The sequence below is a fragment of the Telopea speciosissima genome, chromosome 11, assembly GCF_018873765.1.
Source record: "Telopea speciosissima isolate NSW1024214 ecotype Mountain lineage chromosome 11, Tspe_v1, whole genome shotgun sequence".
In the NCBI taxonomy this organism is placed as follows: Eukaryota; Viridiplantae; Streptophyta; class Magnoliopsida; order Proteales; family Proteaceae; genus Telopea; species Telopea speciosissima.
This window is the reverse complement of record NC_057926.1, coordinates 34,117,801-34,135,756: the sequence shown is the minus strand read 5'-3', so window position 1 is coordinate 34,135,756 and position 17,956 is coordinate 34,117,801. Positions and strand designations below refer to the sequence as shown.

The following is a 17,956-nucleotide window of genomic DNA, read 5'->3' as shown; positions in this document are numbered from 1 at the left end:
GTCGTTGTCTAGTTCAGAGAGAGATTGGGTTTCAGGCCTTAAAACTGCAGATCTAACTAGGAAAGGGGGCTGTTCTGGTCTTTGGTTTTTCTTTATTTTACCTTGGGGGTGTTGGGGGGGGCGCTGAGGCTGTTCTGGTCTTTACCTTTTTTTTGGGTTTTGTAGTGTTGATTTCTATATAGTTAATATAAGACATGTTTGAAATTTGTTACCAAATTTTATTTTATTTTTTTTTACATTGGGGGGGGGCGGGGGTGTTGGGGTTGTAACTGAACTTGGAGTCCATCTCTATTTGATGGGTCTTTAGCTCAAGTTGGTAGAGCACATAAGCATATTTCAAGAGATAGTGGTTCAAATCCATTAAGATTTTTTTTATTCAACCGTTCAAAGCATAGTCAGTTAAGGTAATTTTAAAATGACAACTCTCAACCTTTTGTTTGAGGTCTTATAGCAAATTGATTGCTTTTGTAATACTTGCAGCCAAGGATCACCCATGTGTTTGTGTACATTATTACAATTTAGAGATTATGTGTTATCCACTAGAAAAGTAGGAAATGGTGTTAGTTCTTGTTATTGATATTCACTAGTTTCCTCTTGATTAACCATCTGTTCCAATTGCAAATAGATAGGTTATCAAATGGCATCTAGCTCAAACTCTACTCCAACCACTTTTAATACCGTTATGAATTTTTATTATCTAAATTACATTCTTAGAGACAAGTGCATCATTAAATTTTAGAAATATTGATTGTAATATAAAAAATATTTGATTTAAATAGTAGTAGGATAATTTTGTAATTATTGGTAACAAATAAAAACCTGTTTCTGAAAACAGGTTTTATCAAATACCATTGGTGTTTCAGTTGTGTTCTGGAAACGTTTCCAGAACAGGTGAATAAATGCTACAAAGATTGTTTCTCAGCACAGAAATGGAAAAAACTGTTTTTGTTGTTTCTCAGCACATAAACAAAAAGATTATCAAGCGGGCTCTAAGGTTTTTACTTGTTAATTCTACCAATAATTTCAAATAAAATTTACATTTTTGTCTTTTTTTTTTTAAAGGAAGGGGTGGTTTACTTGTATCACTTGAAACTAATCAGGATTTGATCATAGGTTGGTTTTATAAGTGAACCAAACTTTGCCATCTGCGCAAACTAGCATTAATCATTATAAGTTGAAATAAATATGATCTAGGGCTGCAACAAGATCGGGTTGGGACGGGCTTTATGAAACCCTAGCCCAACCCTAAGTCCCCTTAGCTGGGCCAAGGCCCGACCCAACCCTTAGCCGGGCCGGGCTGCCCCTGATTGGCCCTGATCATGGGGAGGATGAAGGAAATGCATGGGCTTGAATGGGCCAGAGAGAACATTATCAATTTTCCATAAAATAACACTATAATAAAATGTATTATATCACTTATTGTCTTCATATATAATATATTATATAAAAAAATGTGGGTGATGTTTAAGGTTTATAATGTATATATTTACATAAATAAATATTTTATAGTATAACTTAAACCAAGGTCTGGCCGGGCCGGGCCGAGCCAAGCTTAGCCGGAGACCACAACCCTAGCCCGACCCGACCATGACTCAGGCCAGAAATTTTCAACCCTGACCCACCCTCAAAGCCAAATATCTCAGCCTAATCCCTGTTCGGACTCAGGATGGGCGAGGGTGAGTTTGGGCCGACAGGGCCAAACTTACACACCTAAATTATGATCCTTATCTTGTCCACTATAATAGCTGGGTACAAAGGTATAATGGTGGACCAAAGAAAATTTGTTACTGTTCAAATATCCAAAATACCCTTGAGTCAAGGGAGGGTCCCATGACACTCATATAGGTCCCATGCACCTCTAGCAGCCCCGCCATGTCAACGTCGGCCTTTTTCCCTTGCTGTATGATTATACAGTAATGACGGGTTGGCTAAAGCCCATAATCCAAAGTCCACAAAAGGGTCAATCAATGGGCTATCAGTCCAACTCTTCCCTCACGGGAGTTTGGGGGATTTGACACCGATATCTTACATCTCTAACCGATATAATAGCATATATCTTATGTATATGCTATTATTATTTATTAGGTGGTGAATGTTTGATACATAGTGAATATATGCCCATATTTTTACTTATAGATTGATCGTATTAAATACATATTAAACGTGTATCGTATTATTGTCGTATGCATTTTATTATGTTGGATTTTTGAAAAATATTATTGTCGTCTAATCCATTTAATTGTCGTACGTATCCGTTCCCGAATTTACTAACTAAGCCAGTGCCCAGGGGGCATCCAAGGGCTGGGCTGTACCACACGCATCCCGTTCCGTGCCCAATCAGCCATCGGGATGTGTGCGACTCAGGTCAACGGCTAGATGACCCTTTGGGCACTCCTTGGCGCTGGGCTCCCTAGAGAGGAGCTCAACCTCAATCCTATAAATGTTGTTTTGTTTTTTCATTTTTAGATTTCAGAATAGAAAATCAAAAAGGAGAAAGTTTTCCTTTACCATGTAATGAAGGTTCACTACATCATCCTAGGGTTCACAAACCCTTATAGGGTTTTACTATGTGCCCCAAATACCCTCCCGTTTGCATCTGAAGTAGGTGGATGAAAAACTCTCTCCTTTTTGGATCAAGTTTTCCTTAAGTCACGGTGAATGGGAATCCATTCATCGCAGGGCTTCAGATGCACACCGGAGGGTAAGGAAAACTTGGTCCAACAAAAAATATCTAAAAACCAAATGAAGAGAAATAAAGACTAGAAAACTCAAACACTAAACACAAGCTCATCAGCTAGTAAAGAAAAAACCATGAACAGGACCAGTATCACCTTCACATCTAGTGAGACAGTTAGTTCTATCATTATTTTCTCAGATGTAAATGGTATCCACCAGTATCTAATTAACAAGAAACAATTACATTTTAAGTGGTAGATAAGGGGGGGAAGTAGGGAAAAGTGAGTGAGTGACAGAATAAAAGACAAATCACTTACCATGGAAGCCATTTCATCCAAACCTCCTTTGAGCCAGCAAACCCACAAAGCAGAGAAGAAAAAAATTCCAATATAGGAAGACAAAACTCAGATTTTCACATCAGAGACAACTTCTAGCTATCATTCTAATGTTTCTACTCCAAAGACCTCTAATTCTTTTTGTTTCTCTAGCTCATGATTTCAGCAATCAAAAGAAATCTCTTATTTTACTGCACTGTAACTGTCCTTTTTTTCATTCACTTGAAGTACTTCTTTCACATTGGAATTGTTGTATTCCTCAACCTTCCATGCTTGTTAAAAAACAATCTCCCACTTGAAAATGATCTCTTCATGGCAGTGGGACTCATAACACAATGCAAGACCCTTCTGCTTCTACTGTTAGATTTGCTATCTTCTGCACCATGCCATTGTTTCGATGATGATCCGACAACATCCTGTGTCTGAAACTGGTGATCCTCCAATTCAGAGTCATCATCTTGATTTATTTCAAGTACATCAGCTATGGAAATATGAGTTTGACATGAGTAGTGATCCATTGAAACTGAATGTCTAATCTGTTGTACACCTTCATCTCTAATCTCAATTATAGTATCACTCTCCTCCAATTCCCCCAAATCAGTTGAACCCCATAAGGGGGTTTTCGGAACAGAATCTGATCTCCCCTGTCTATCCTCTTCTCCACCACTCCTTTCTGAATACTCTTCATCAACTAGTGTATCATTCTCTCGCCGCCTTTCTGTTGAAGACCCTTCTTCTGGAGAATTTTCATGGACAGGAGACAGTAACTGAAGTGGCAATGGATTCGCGAACACAATATTTGCGCGACATAAAGGGCAATTAGAGTGAGCTTTTAGCCATGTATCAATGCAAGTAGGGTGAAAGGCATGGCTACACTTTGGTAACAATCTTAAGCTTTCATTTTCTTGAAATTCACTGAGACAGACTGAGCAATCTGTTCCTTCAACCAACCCATCACCCTTCTTATACTTGCATAGTGTGATGGACTTGATCAAGGACTCATCTAATCCCCTTGTAGAGATATGCCATGGTTCAGTATTGCTTAATGTGTCCCTGTTCTCATCAAACTCATCACTTGGATCTTGATTTTCTCTTCTTCTCATTGAATCTGTGTTCCTACCACAATACTTAGAGATCAGGGTATAGTAACTTACAAGAAGGAAAACACTTGCCAAAATTCCGATGATCGCGATAACTAGAGGGGAGAAGTTTGGGCCATCACCTTCATCTGAAAATTCATAAGGAGGGGGAGGAGGAAGGATGAGGTAGCACCACTGTGGGCAATATTGACTGCAAAAACCTTGAGAACAGTCTTTAATGGTATCATATGGAACCCAAGATTGTGGGCTGTCAACAAACCCCATGGGCAATCTATATTGGCTCTCTGATACTAATTTCACTTGCACTTTGTTACATAATTCTCTTTTCACTGAGCAAACAATCCATCAACAAGAAAAATTTCAGCCCAATTCACTCCCTTCATCAATCAAATTCAAAAAAGAATAAACTTAGAATCTCAAGAAAAAATTATAATTGTGTAATAGCAAATTCAAGCTACTTGGAAAGATAAGGATGATAAAATCATACAAGTTCATCAACTTCTTGATTGGTGAAAAGGAAAATTGTAGAAATAAAAGAGAACTTTGTACCTGAGAGCTGTTCTTGTATCTGATGGCTTGGCTTTTAAATCATTGGTAAAATCCTTTAGGGGTTTTGGAGAAAATCTGAAATTGGATAACACAAGAAGAGAGGGAGTTAGATGAGAGTTCTTATCATGGACGTTTCTTGAAGAGGCAAACAGGGGGTGGAAATGGGGACCACCCTAAGGTCTTAGATGGAAAGCAAAGCAAAGAGGAGATGGGTCTTCTTTTTCTTCTACCTTTTTCCCCCTCTTCTTTTGCTTTCTTTCTTGGAGATGATGGTTTATTACTGAGGAAATAATGTTCGTTGGGTTTTCCTCAAAGTAATCAAAACAATATTATTGTACAACCTAGTTGTAGGTGATACCATGATACAAACTCCCATTTTTTTTATATAGGGCCTAAAATGAGCTTAATAATCTCCACAAGATAGTTAATTATACAAGCCAGCTACAAAATCAAACCAACAAAAGAAGATTTTGCAAATTAGTAATCCATTTCTAGAATATTCTAAGAGATAAATTACTCATTGGTAGCTTAAGAGTGGTGACACCTATAAAGTGAAGTAGATATCAGAGAGAGAGAGAGAGAGAGAGAGATGTATCTCTTTATTAGTGATAGAATGTGTGATCTAGGATATTCAATTGATGAACCACTCAAGCTAAGTTCATAGTAGTGATAACTTAGTCCAAAATCCAATCAATTCCCAAGGGTATTGGCAATGCATTTGAAGTGGGTAGGTGTTGAAAACTATGATCAAGAGGTCACAAGTTTGAGTCTGGAAGTTTTTCTGTGGATGCAGGGATAAGGCTTTACACATTATGACTCTCCTCAGACCCTGCAGTGGCATGAGTCTTGTACACTAGATACACTGCCCTTTTTCTTTTTTTTAGCTGCTGAAAACTGTGAATCAGTATTTGAGTTACTAGAACACAGCTTTGTCTATGTTTGATATATGAATTTTATATAAACTGGGTGCATTTATATCATTTTTTTTTTTTTGGCAAGTATATATTAAGATAAAAATGAGGAAAAAAAAAAAAAAAAAAGGTTTATTGCTCCTTACTTTATTGTATCAGTCAGAGAAGTTTCATTCATGGAATCATGGGTCATTGAGTGTGAGAACCGATACTCAACTTCTCTGTCACTCTCCAACTACCTGAAAACTTGTGGTACACCTTTCTCTCTCTGTCTCTCTAAGTGCAAATTAATTACCAACACTTGTCCACTTCATCTTAATTCCCTTCACCTATACTTTCACAAGTTCCTTCTCTAGTCATAGTTCTTTCTAATTATAATAAGCACTGAATTCATTGGAAATTGCAAGAACGACCTCCAAAATGAGAGAGTCAAACAGTCAACTTGGATTTGTCGTTAATAAAGTGAAAGGTTGAGGAGGGTATTATTTTATTGAATAGGCATAAGAGGTGTCGGCTATAAATATTGTGGGAAAGAGAATACTATTTGGGCCCGTGCGATATGCTGTCCTGCACCTAAATAAAGAAGTGTGTGAAATGACTGTCCTACCTCTCGAAATTTTTGCATTTTCGTAGGATGTATTGGTGCGGTGATCATTTTTTGTGTCCTTGCATTTAGAGGTAGAGGTAGACAGCGCACCACACGGACCCAACTAGTGTTTTTTCTCCAAATAATTTTATGTATTTTTTTTGTTTGATGCACTTTCGCTAATGCCATGAATGCATGAGAGGGACATCTCAGCGTTATAAGTTTTTTAAGTGAGTGTTGACAGGCCAAGTGCAACCAACGAGTCCCCGGTGGTAGTAGTAGGTGATGGAAAGGTAAGTTGGTTCTATTGTCACCTGCTAGGAATTGGGAACAGGGTTTTAGTAATCAATATCTGTATTGGTACTGGTATCTATCGATATTGATTCGATATTGACTTGGGTCAGTATGTATCGGTTTGGATCGGTGATATTTTTCTTTAAAAATCTTGATTTTTTAAAAAATATTTTTACCTTAGTCTATACCGACACATCGATACAAGATCAGCTAGAAATTGGTATCGATATCGATTTGAATCGGTTGGATGGGCCAATCTGATACTGATTCCTCAAAACCATGGTTGGGAATAGCTTTTTCATAAAGTAGGGGGGGGGTAAGACTGCCTACATTATGATCCAATTTAGACTATGGTCCCTAATCTTGGATTGGATCGGCCGATATTGGCCAGATCAGTATCGGTCACTGTCGATCCAATTCTACAGCCAAAGGATAAAAAGGTAATAATAACCCATTTTTGTTAAAAAAACAAAAACAAGGTAAATTCGTCTAATCCGATTCGATTTAGGCCGATCCGAATTGGTATCAACCATGACCGATCCCGAGACTACGAACCATGCCTAGACCTAGGGGAGTAAGTTTGGCCCTGTCAACCCGAACCCGCCCTGAGCCGGAACAGGTCATGGGCTGGATTTTTCAACCTTGAAGGCGGGTTAGGGTTGGAATTTTCAGGCTCGGGGTTAGGGCCGGGCTAGGCTAGCGGGCCTCGGGCTGAGCCGGGCCCTATGTTAGTATGCATTACAATTTAGTGTTTGCATATTACTAGTTTTGTTTAGTATCTAATTATCTATTGATTTACTATAAAAAAAATCTAATTATCAATTAAATAAAAATATTTAAAATTTTAAGATTCCACTATGTTTTTTAACTCAAAGAAAAATCTAATAGTCAATTGAGTATGAAATAAATCAATACCCAATCACATGTTTTTCATTTTTTTAATGTATAAGACGATCCAAATGAAAAAAAAGAAGGGTCAATTAGGATCGCAAAAAAAGGGTTAATCAGGACAACACAGCCTAACCCAGCCCAAATAGGGTCAATCAGGGCCGGGTTGGGTTGGGCCTGGGCTGAGATATCTCAACCCGATGTAGGGCTGGGTTGGGCTTTGGCTGAGCTAAGAAGACTTAGGGTTGGGTTGGGGTTTTTGAAAAAGCCTGATCCAACCCGACCCTGTTTCACCCTTACCTAGACCCCACACAGATGGGAGCGTTTTGCATTGGGTATGTACATTTTTGAAAAAATATTTAATGGAAGATAACTAATTTATCCCTTGTCAATTCATAATTTCATATTGATCCTTACTTCTTTGGTAAGACTTAATAGATATATTATATTGCTAAATCTTAGAGATCACTACTCAATTATCACTTTTCAACCGATTTGGGGGTTGAACCATTTGATACACCTCGAACTCTATAATACTTGAGATAAGATGCCGGATGACTGACTTGTACCAATGGTAGGATGACAAGTTGTCATACTGGGAAATTTGCCACGTGCAATATCTATTACAACACCTTCAGCACTTGTCAGTTGGTTATTGGACATTGGGTCTTCTAGACTACATGTATCCAAAGTCGGTTTGTTGAGAACACAATAAGACAAGGTTATGGATGTCTCCAATTCTTATATTTGTTTCGAAGATTGACTTGATTCGATATTTTTTCTGGCGATCCGAGTGGGATTTTTTTTGAGGTCTGTGATGGTAGTGGTATGTTCTGACTCGATAAATCGACCCGCTTGAAGGAGTATTTATATATTTTATCCGTCTTGTTGTGCAAGTATGTCAAACAAGTGAGATTTGAAGATTTTCGATTTGAGGTTTTTGGGTGAGAGTTCTTGCTGTCGTTTTGGTGCTCTCGAGAGATCTCCATTATAATCTTCTTCCATTATATATGAATCATCTTCAGGTTCGTCCGTTGACGTAGCAAATCACATTGGTATGTGAACCAAGTTAAATCTATATGTCATTTATGCTCTGTTTTCATTTTTCTTCGTGTTCTTTAGTGTTTGTTTTGACAGACAATAATAAGAATTTAATTACTAGAGAAAACCTTGAGACAACAAATTGATAACAGCAGTAGCACATGAAGTTTCTAAACCAGAGAGTGAGGACCTAGAGGAGTTAAAGGATTTAAAGAGGTATGCAAGAAGGTGTCATGTAGCTCCCATCTTACCAAAAAAAATTAAGGCTGTTTTTGGTATGCATTCTAGGTCGATTTTGCATTCTCAGACGATGAAAATAATTATTTTTATCATCCGAGAGTGCAAAATCAACTTAGAATACATTCCGAACACTGCGTAAGTGCCATGTAGCTCCCAAGTCCTATGCATGGTTTGAGGAATCGATATCGGATTGGTCAAATTGATCGATTTGTATCGAAATCGGTAGAAACCAATATCGATACCTGACCGAACCCATATTGATGGTTGGTAGTAAAAATGTAAAAAAAAATTTCTTTTGTTTTTTTTTCCTTTGAAAACAAGGGTAAATTTATCCAATCCAGACCAATATGGGCTGATCCGGATCAAGACTCATATAGGATCGACAACCGATTAATAAAACCCTGCTCCCAAGAAGACATGAATAGCCTTCTTTCTACCTCAAAAATAAAAAAATAAAAACCGAGGCTCTTAATGCTCCAACCTTTTGAAGGAATGGCTGAGCACAATAGTCACCTGTACTGTTTTTTTTAGCACATGAAATTATTGAATACCTTTTAAAGCTAGTACGGTAGGGTGGAGAGCTCTCATATTTGTGGTTTGAAGGTTGGAGATGCCGTGACTTTTTAACACATCATGGGCAAATCCTTGATATTTTAGATCAAGTCTTTTTATTATCACTTTTGACACATCACTGAAAAACACTCTCACAAGTCACAAGGCTAACGTACCCTCCCAAACATGAGGGCCATCAGAAAAGCCCAAAATACCAACATTTGGCAACCACTATTAGTATGCCCCCCGGGCCCATTTGTACACTGCTGTGTGGACTGAACTATCCCAATTCATCTATTCTCTACAATGCAGGTTTATTATCATTGGTGACTTTAATGAGGTTTTCTATCCATCTAATAAATTAGGAGGTTCTTCCTCCATTGCTCCTCATTTACTATCTCTCACTTTTCTTTGATTTTCAAGTTTTTTTGTTTGTGTTTGGAAAACATCAGAAGTCAAGGGTTGAATTTTACTTAGTCCAACAAACAAAGACTACCCAAACTCGTTAAAGAATGTCTAGATAGAACACTTGCATCCCCAACCTGGTTATCACATTTTCCTTGGGCTTCTCTCAGCAAACTCCCTTCATTGGGTTCTGATCATAACTCTATTTTTCTTCCCACTTGGGCCAATCGTACCTCATTTAAGAAAATATTTCATTCTCATGCATGGACCCATCATCCTAACTTCATATGTTTTTGTTCTACTCAATGGAACTCTTTTGCCCTTGGTATTCTTCCTTCAAAACTCTCATCCTTTGGTAGAATACTTTCCAGCTAGAACAAATCGGTTTTTGGGCATTTTGATCTTCTTACTTCTTAGATCCAACTATTTTGATCAATTTGCCAGATTGGAAAATAATTCTGGAACCTTTAGATCAATCTGAAGAATCGATGCACATTGCATCCAAAATCAAATGGATTTTTGCTGCTGAAAAGACCTTCTGGCTTAAAAAATCCCGTCATCTTTACATAAAAAATAGGGACGGAAATACTAGGTATTACCATACTATCACCAAATCCAATCCCAAGAAGCGTCATCTTACATTTTAGATGATTATGGTAATAAAACTGAGGATCTAAGGGGAATTGCACGTCTTTATTGACCACCTATTTGACATCTTCACAACCTCTTGTCCTCTTGACTCTAGTTTTGTTGAATGCCTTTTTGATAGGTGTATTGACTCAAATATCACCTTGACCCTATCCTTCGTCTCGGACCCTGATGAAATCAAACTTGCTACTTTCTCTGTAGGATCTTGTATGGCCCCAGAGTTTGATGGCTTTCAAGCATATTTCTACCACAAGTTTTGGTACATCATTTGTAACGATGTTTGTAACTTTGTTCAGGAATTTTTCTCTTCCTTTTCCCTACCCTCGAATGCAATCATACTCTCATTTGCGTCATCCCTAAAAAGGATAATGCATCTAGAGCCTTAGACGTTAGGCTCATAAGCCTATGTAATGTCTCCTTTAAGATCATTGCCAAGATTTTGGTCAACCGCCTCAAGGACTTCTTAATTATTTTATTTCACCTTTCCAAGCTGCTTTCATTCTCAGAAGACAGATTGCTAATAATATCATTTTAGCTTAGGAGATTTTCCATTATCTCCATCATAAGAAAGGGAAATTAGGATATGTGGTCATCAAAATTGAGATGGCCAAGGCTTATGATAAATTGGAATGGACCCTCGTTTGTAACCTGTTCAGATATTTGGGGTTTAATGAACCTTGGCCAACCCTCATTCACAACCTGATTTCTTCAAGATCCTTTTCTATCAAACTTGATGGTAGTCCTTTGGGCTATTTTAATGAATATAGGAGATTTGACAAGGGTGTCCCCTCAGCCCCTAGTTTTTCATCTTAGCCATGGAGGTCCTATCTCGCCTCCACGCTGCTTATAGAGATCTAGGGTTGTTGTAGAAATTAAAATAACCTACAATGCCCCAGAAATAACCCATCTCCTCTTCACAAATGACACTTTTTATCTTTTGTATGACAACTGAAGAGGACATTCTCACCATTAAATCTATACTTGATTTATTCTCTGACATCTCTGGTTAGGACATCAATTATTATAAGAGTGAGATCTTTATTAGTAAAAATGTGGATTTTCCAAAAAAGGAAGTTGTGTTCCGTACTAGGGATTTCTGCAATGTCGTGGGATTCTCTTTATCTGGGCACTAAACTCTGTCACTCCCGCTCCAAAGTCAAGGATCTTGATTTTATTGTGAAGAGGGTAAACAACAAACTCTCAAGTTGAAAATCAAACTTCCTTTCTTATGCAGGAAGGAAAGTTTTGATTCAATTAGTCTTAGCCTCTATACGATCCTACCTCATGTCTTGTTTTCTTTTTCCTAAGAAAACTTGTAGAGCTCCATTGGCTCCAAGTGGGTCTATAAAATAAAGCGAAAATCTGATGGTTCTATTGAGCGCTACAAAGCGCGCCTTGTGGCGAAGGGTTACACTCAACTTGAGGGTGTCAATTACCATGACACTTATGCTCCTGTGGCAAAATTAGTCACTGTCCGTGGTTTGCTTGCCATAGCCACAGCCATAGGCTAGCCTCTTCATCAAATGGACGTCAATAATGCCTTCTTACATGGCAATCTCGATGAAGAGGTATACATGTTGCCTCCCCTCGGTTATCATCCCAAGGGGGAGACCTTGGTGTGTCGCCTACATAAATCTTTATATGGCCTTAAGCAGGCATCAAGACAATAGTTTTCAAAATTTTCAGCCTCTCTATGTGCTTATGGGTTCACTCATTCTACGGCTGATCAGTCCTTATTCATCTTAAGGCGGGCTGGCCACACTACATTTGTTCTATTGTATGTCGATGATATTGTCATCACCTGTTCAGATTCATCTCTTATCCATCAGATACAGAACATGCTTCGTGCTCAATTTCACATCAAGGATCTTGGCCACTAAAGTTCTTCTTAGGCATTGAAGTTGCCTGTTCTACAAAAGGTCTTTATCGATGTCAATGGCGATATGTTCTTGACATTCTCGAAGACAGTGGTTATACTGGGGTTCGCCTTGCTTCCACCCCTATGGAATAGAATCTGAAGCTCACTGAGGATACGGGTGCTTTATTATCCGATCCTTCACACCTTATCGCTGATTAGTGGGTCGACTTATTTACTTCACTGTTACATGACCAGATATTGTCCAGGTAGTGAACATTCTTAGCCAATTTATGCACCAGCCCCGTTAGCCGCATTTCGATGCTGCTCACCGGTTACTTCGTTGCTTGAAATCTACCCCTAGACAGGGCGTTTATTTTTTAGCTAATTCAGATCTGCAGCCCTGCACTTACTGTGATTCGGATTGGGCCAGTTGTCCTATGACACGCCGCTAAACCACCGTTTATTGTGTACTTCTGGGATCTAGCTTAGTCTCTTGGAAGACTAAAAAACAGCAGACTATCTCCTGCTCCTCAACGGAAGCAGAGTATCATGCCATGGCCAATGCCACTTGTGACTCACATGGCTCACTTCCTTGCTTCGAGACATTGGCCTTGTTTGCAGTCTCCCTATCTCCCACTACTATGACAACCAAGCAGCACTCCACATTGCCGCCAATCCGGTGTTCCATGAATGAACAAAACACATTGAAATTGATTGTCACCTGGTTCGTGAAAAATTACAAACTGGCTTGATCCGTCCCACTAAGATAGCCACAGGCCTTCAACTTGCAGATATATTTACCAAGGCACTTGGACAGGATCAGTTCAAGTTTTTATCATCCAAGTTGGGCGTACGCAATCTGCACGCTCCAACTTGAGGGGGAGTATTATCGTTTCACATTCCACCTCATCCGTCCTTATCCATCTCACCAACTTTCCATCCTCCTTCATCCCACCAACTTTCCATCCTATCCATGTAACTATATATGTAAAGTTAGATTGTGTATCTTCAATCTTAGCATTAGATTAGGCTGAGATCAAGATTGATTGATCCTTGTATATTGTATATATATTGTCCATGTTCATTCAATGAAAAGATAAGCTGATATAGCTCGATCCAAATCCTGGTATTACCATTTAACATCTTTGTTTCTGGAATAATGATTTTGGACAAAATAGGAAACTGCATCTGATTGGATGGGATCGAATCTATTCCCCAACTCAGGCTAGGGGTTTGGGCCTCCGAAAGATGTCTTCACACAACAAAACTCTGTTATTAAAACTTGGGTGGCGTCCTCTAATGGAGGACTCTTCTTTATGAGTTCAAAAGATCAAAGCCAAATATTTTCCAACACTTCTGTCTTTGATCCTAAACTTTTGATTAAACGAGGCTCTTGGTTGTGGAACAGTATTGTTTTAACCATTCCGTTGCTTAAACAAATAGTCTTCCCAACAATTTGTAATGGAGGTGTAATTAAAGCTCGGTTTTGGTTGGATCCTTGGATCCCCTCAATCCCAGGTTTCTCTATTCCCTTTGATATCCATCAGAATCATTCTTTAACTTTTGTTAGTGATGTTAGTGTTAGGATTTTCCCAAAATGCGATGAGTGTGGGCTTAATTAATTATCAGGTCGATCATTGATGGGGATCAAGAAATACAAGGGCTGCTACTGTTTTATTGAGATCGACCAGACCGGCCCGGCCCTGCCCATTGTGGAAGTGGGTTAGGGTTTTGGGAAATATTATTATAAATACTAATGATGGGGTCCCTGCAGTCACTATTCTAATCTTTTCTCTTTTCTCCACAAGAGAGAGAACTAAGTGGGAGTGACTAGAAGACTGCAGAAGATCCCCATCGCGAAATTTCGCAAACACCTGCTGACGGATTGCTACTGTTCTGGATTCTAGTCTCTTCTACATCAATAAACGTGATGAAAGGTATGCCTTACATTCCCTGCTTTATTTGGTTTGAATCGTGTCCTTGAGATCTGTATGGGGACGGATTCGGGTTTGACAAAACCCTTGAATGTTCCTACAGTCAAGTCCCAATATTATTGGAATATTAATGTTCTATCTAACATATTATCACCTGCATTTTTTATTTCAGGACAGGAGGATCATTGGTGGTGCTCTTTGCTCCGAGATGGTCTTTTTGCTACTCATTTGGCAACTAAATACATTAAATCGCCTTCTCAATCAAGCCCACCCTTTCAAAATGGTGGCCATTTTTTTGGACGTTAAAATTACATCTGAAATTTAAATTGTTCTTTTGGCATGTTTTACATGCAGAACTTCCAATTAAAGTGATTCTCTCGGAATGGATCTCAGTCGGGCCTACCTGTGTTTTATGTGGTTCTTGTGATGAATCCACCTGGCATCTATTCTTATCATGTGATAGGACTAAGGATATATGGGTTACAGGCCCGCTTGGATTGAGAATAGAGCTTCTCTCCAGTCTTACTATGACCCACCTTTGTGCCTTATTCCTCTCTTCTAAAGTTCTTGATAAACAATATTAAATTTGTTTTTTTTTTTTTTTAATTTTTATTATTACTTGTTATTATGTTTGACATGTCAGGAACAAGGTTGTCAAATGATTAGCCATCCAAATATGGTATTACGGTCCATACATAAATGGCTCTCAGAGCTTAACATCAAACCCCCCCCCCCCCTTTCACCCACCGAACTTGTTACTTCTATATCTATATTCCCCAATATGATATATGCTTCCAATCCTATCTTTAATTTTCTTGTTTTAATTTGCGCAGGAGCATCTAACCCAAGCCTAAATTTTTCAGGCTGGGCTATATGCATTTTGTTTTAACAACTGCAGGATTTCTAACCACAAAGAATAGAGTGGAGACAGAAATTTTTGGTATCTTGCAAGGGTTGAAACATGCTAAAAGTCTGAAGCTTAAAATCCAAGAAACTTGTTGTAGTAGCATTGACATCTGCTCCCTTTGCCACCAGCCGAAGGCATATTCTGGCCTTGGAACGTTGTTCCTCTTCTCCTTCAGCTGTCTAATGTTACTATGAATTTCACGAGAATTAGGTTTTTGGTGAACAATGACTCTAACTCCATTTCTTTTACTAGGAATCTATCCTCCAAGGCAATTTTGGAAAAATGTAGTTTCGTTCAGTATGAACAAGATGTAACTATTAACGTTTCTCAGTAATATAATTATTTTTTCTCATAAAAAATAAATATTAGTACCATTACATTGTTACCATTATAATTAAAACACCCAAAAAACCAGACCATCGAGGGATAGATATACCCTAACAAATCCTTTCCTACCACTCTGAGACCTCAGTCTTTGGACGAATTGTATCAGAAAATCCTTCATTTGTTTCTGTTGCTTTCATATGAGCCAAATCATATTCCTATCTTTTCTACTTGTGAGGTGTAACTCAATGCATGTATTTTTTTATTAGAAGAACCACAAAGTTACATCCAAAGGTGAAGATAGGAGAGTCTAACCCATTACCACAAGGTGAAGATTGGAGAGTCAAACCCATAACCTTCTGGGATCCTGAACTCTTACCGGCTGATGAGGCACCAACCAATTGAGCAAGCAATTGTCTTCAAAATCTTGTACTTAGTGTTTCAAGTGTTTCAACTTTTCTAATTTTTTGTCTAAGTATAACTTTCATAGTACCCACATCATCGAGTGGGTCGGTCAGAAGTATATTGTGATAAATTAGGATTTGAAAGGTATTAAAATTTGGAAAAAGGCTCTTGCCACCAACCAAGGAATCTCTTCATCTACCATGATGTGACCCATCAATAGATTCTTAGAGCGTCAGTTTTATTATTAAATTTAGGGAAAGAGATTGTCATTCGGTTGTCCAATGCACGTGGTCCATGTGCCCTAACATAAGGGTGCATGAAATGATCGTCATACCTCCTGAAATCCCAAAAATGATCAGGGGTGCGGCTATCATTTTACGCACCCCTATGTCAGGGTGCATGGATAGCATGTCTGGTGCCACCGGATGGCATTCTTTCTCCTTTAAATTTATTACCAAAAACTAAAGCATTATTATCAAACTCTTATCCCAATTCAATCAAACACTCAAATATCATTGTGGTTTTAAGAGGTTTTCTCTTTTTCCAAGTGGCTGAAAGGAAAAACTCGGTTCTTAATTTTTTTTTTGTTTTTAAGAATGAGGGAATGAAGAAGTAGAATTATGAGCTTATTAGAGGGACTATTATTAGTGTGTTTTAATTTGCAAAATGGGGACAGGAAATCCGCTTTAGGGTTTCAGTTTTATGGTTGGTGGGGGCAGAGGAATCACCCTTGTTTCTAGCTAAAGTGCACCACTGGGTAACTGTCACCGACAATGAAAAGATTCCCATTAACTTTTAAGGATAGTTCAAGTATAATAGCATAGAAAACAAAGGAGAGAGAGAGAGAGAGAGAGAGAGAGTCAGGGTTAAAGACAAGAAACAAAGGAAAATGGGAAAAAGACTGAGAGCTTACTCTCCTCTCAATCTAGCCTAGAATATATCAGTGCTTGCTGAGACCAAATCAAAGCAGTTCTCTTTAGAAAAAGGTATTGGTTATGTTTCCAATCAAAGAGTTTGACGAATTATAGGAAGGATTGAGACTTTAAACCCAATCTTTTAGGGAAGGTTTATTGTCACCTTTCCACAATAACAATAAAGGAACCTACTGACTAAGCTAGCTAGTCAGCTAGGGTCAGCTAGGGTCTATGGTAACTTGTCAAAAATTAGTTTCCAATGTTTTTTCTGCTTTTGGGGGTAGAAATGAAACAAATCCTGTATGTGTTGTCTGGTCCCTTTGTGTGTTTTTTTTTTATAAACGAATCAGGTAATAGAAATGGTTTTAGCACGATTTTGAAAAATATAAAAATAAAAATTCAAAATAATAAAAACATCAACTGAAAACAAAAATGTGCACGATACAGACTCGATATTCATGAATTACCACCACCACTACCACTACCACCATCACCGTCACCATCGCCGTTACCGCCACCACCACCTCCGCCTCCGCCGCCACCACTACCTCCACCTCCACCTCCACCTCCACCTCCACCACCATCACCACCACCAATACCACCTCCACCACAACACCTCTACCATCACCACCAACTCCACCATTGCCACTGCCACCACATCCCCCCACCGCCACCACCTCTATCTCTATCTCCACCTTCACTACCACCACCACCATAAAATAGAAGTTTTTTTCTCTTAAATGGAATCCATACTACATGTTTCTTTCTTTCTTTTTTTTTCCTAGTGGTTGAAACAAATTTTTTTTTTCAACTTTACCATACCATATTTGTTGATACAGAATTATTCTAAAATCATAGAAACACAAAAAACTGTTTCTGAATCAAAAACAAGATTCTGGAACAAAAACGTTGCCATACCCCTACTGTCCTAAAATTCTCACGGCTCATAAGAATCAGACCCTTTAATGAACTCTGAAGATTGATCGTATTTGCTTCCCTATTATTCCCAAACCCAAAGTTTGTTTAAAAAACCAAAAAACCAAAAAAAAAAAAAAAAAAAAAACTAAACCCCACCCTCCGTAGTAATAGCACATGGAACCCCACTTTTTCATCATTGACCAAAGCCAAATCCAACAGATCAAGATTGCAAGAGGGAAAATATTGCAACAACTGCAGACCCCACAAAGTGGTTCTTATATTTTCATCTCTTTCTCTCAATAAACACAAATACCCAACTGATGATAAGAACAAAATATTACAGACCCATGTAAAAGTATTCAGAAATTCACTGTAATTAAGTCTGAAGAATCATGTCACTTGTAAGGACATTGTAGAGAAAAGTCAAGGTAATGGGGACTGGGCCATAAGATATATAGTTTTAATGATCTG

General features: G+C 38.4%; 1 protein-coding gene across 1 annotated transcript; it reads right to left on the bottom strand.

Annotated features, from left to right (window-relative positions):
- Positions 1-2,971: 2,971 nt before the first annotated feature.
- Positions 2,972-4,469, bottom strand: LOC122646710 (RING-H2 finger protein ATL52-like). Its single transcript, XM_043840310.1, has one exon. It carries the CDS (start codon positions 4,373-4,375, stop codon positions 3,248-3,250), a length of 1,128 nt encoding a protein of 375 aa, XP_043696245.1. The 5' UTR covers positions 4,376-4,469; the 3' UTR covers positions 2,972-3,247.
- Between the last annotated feature and the right edge of the window lie 13,487 nt (positions 4,470-17,956).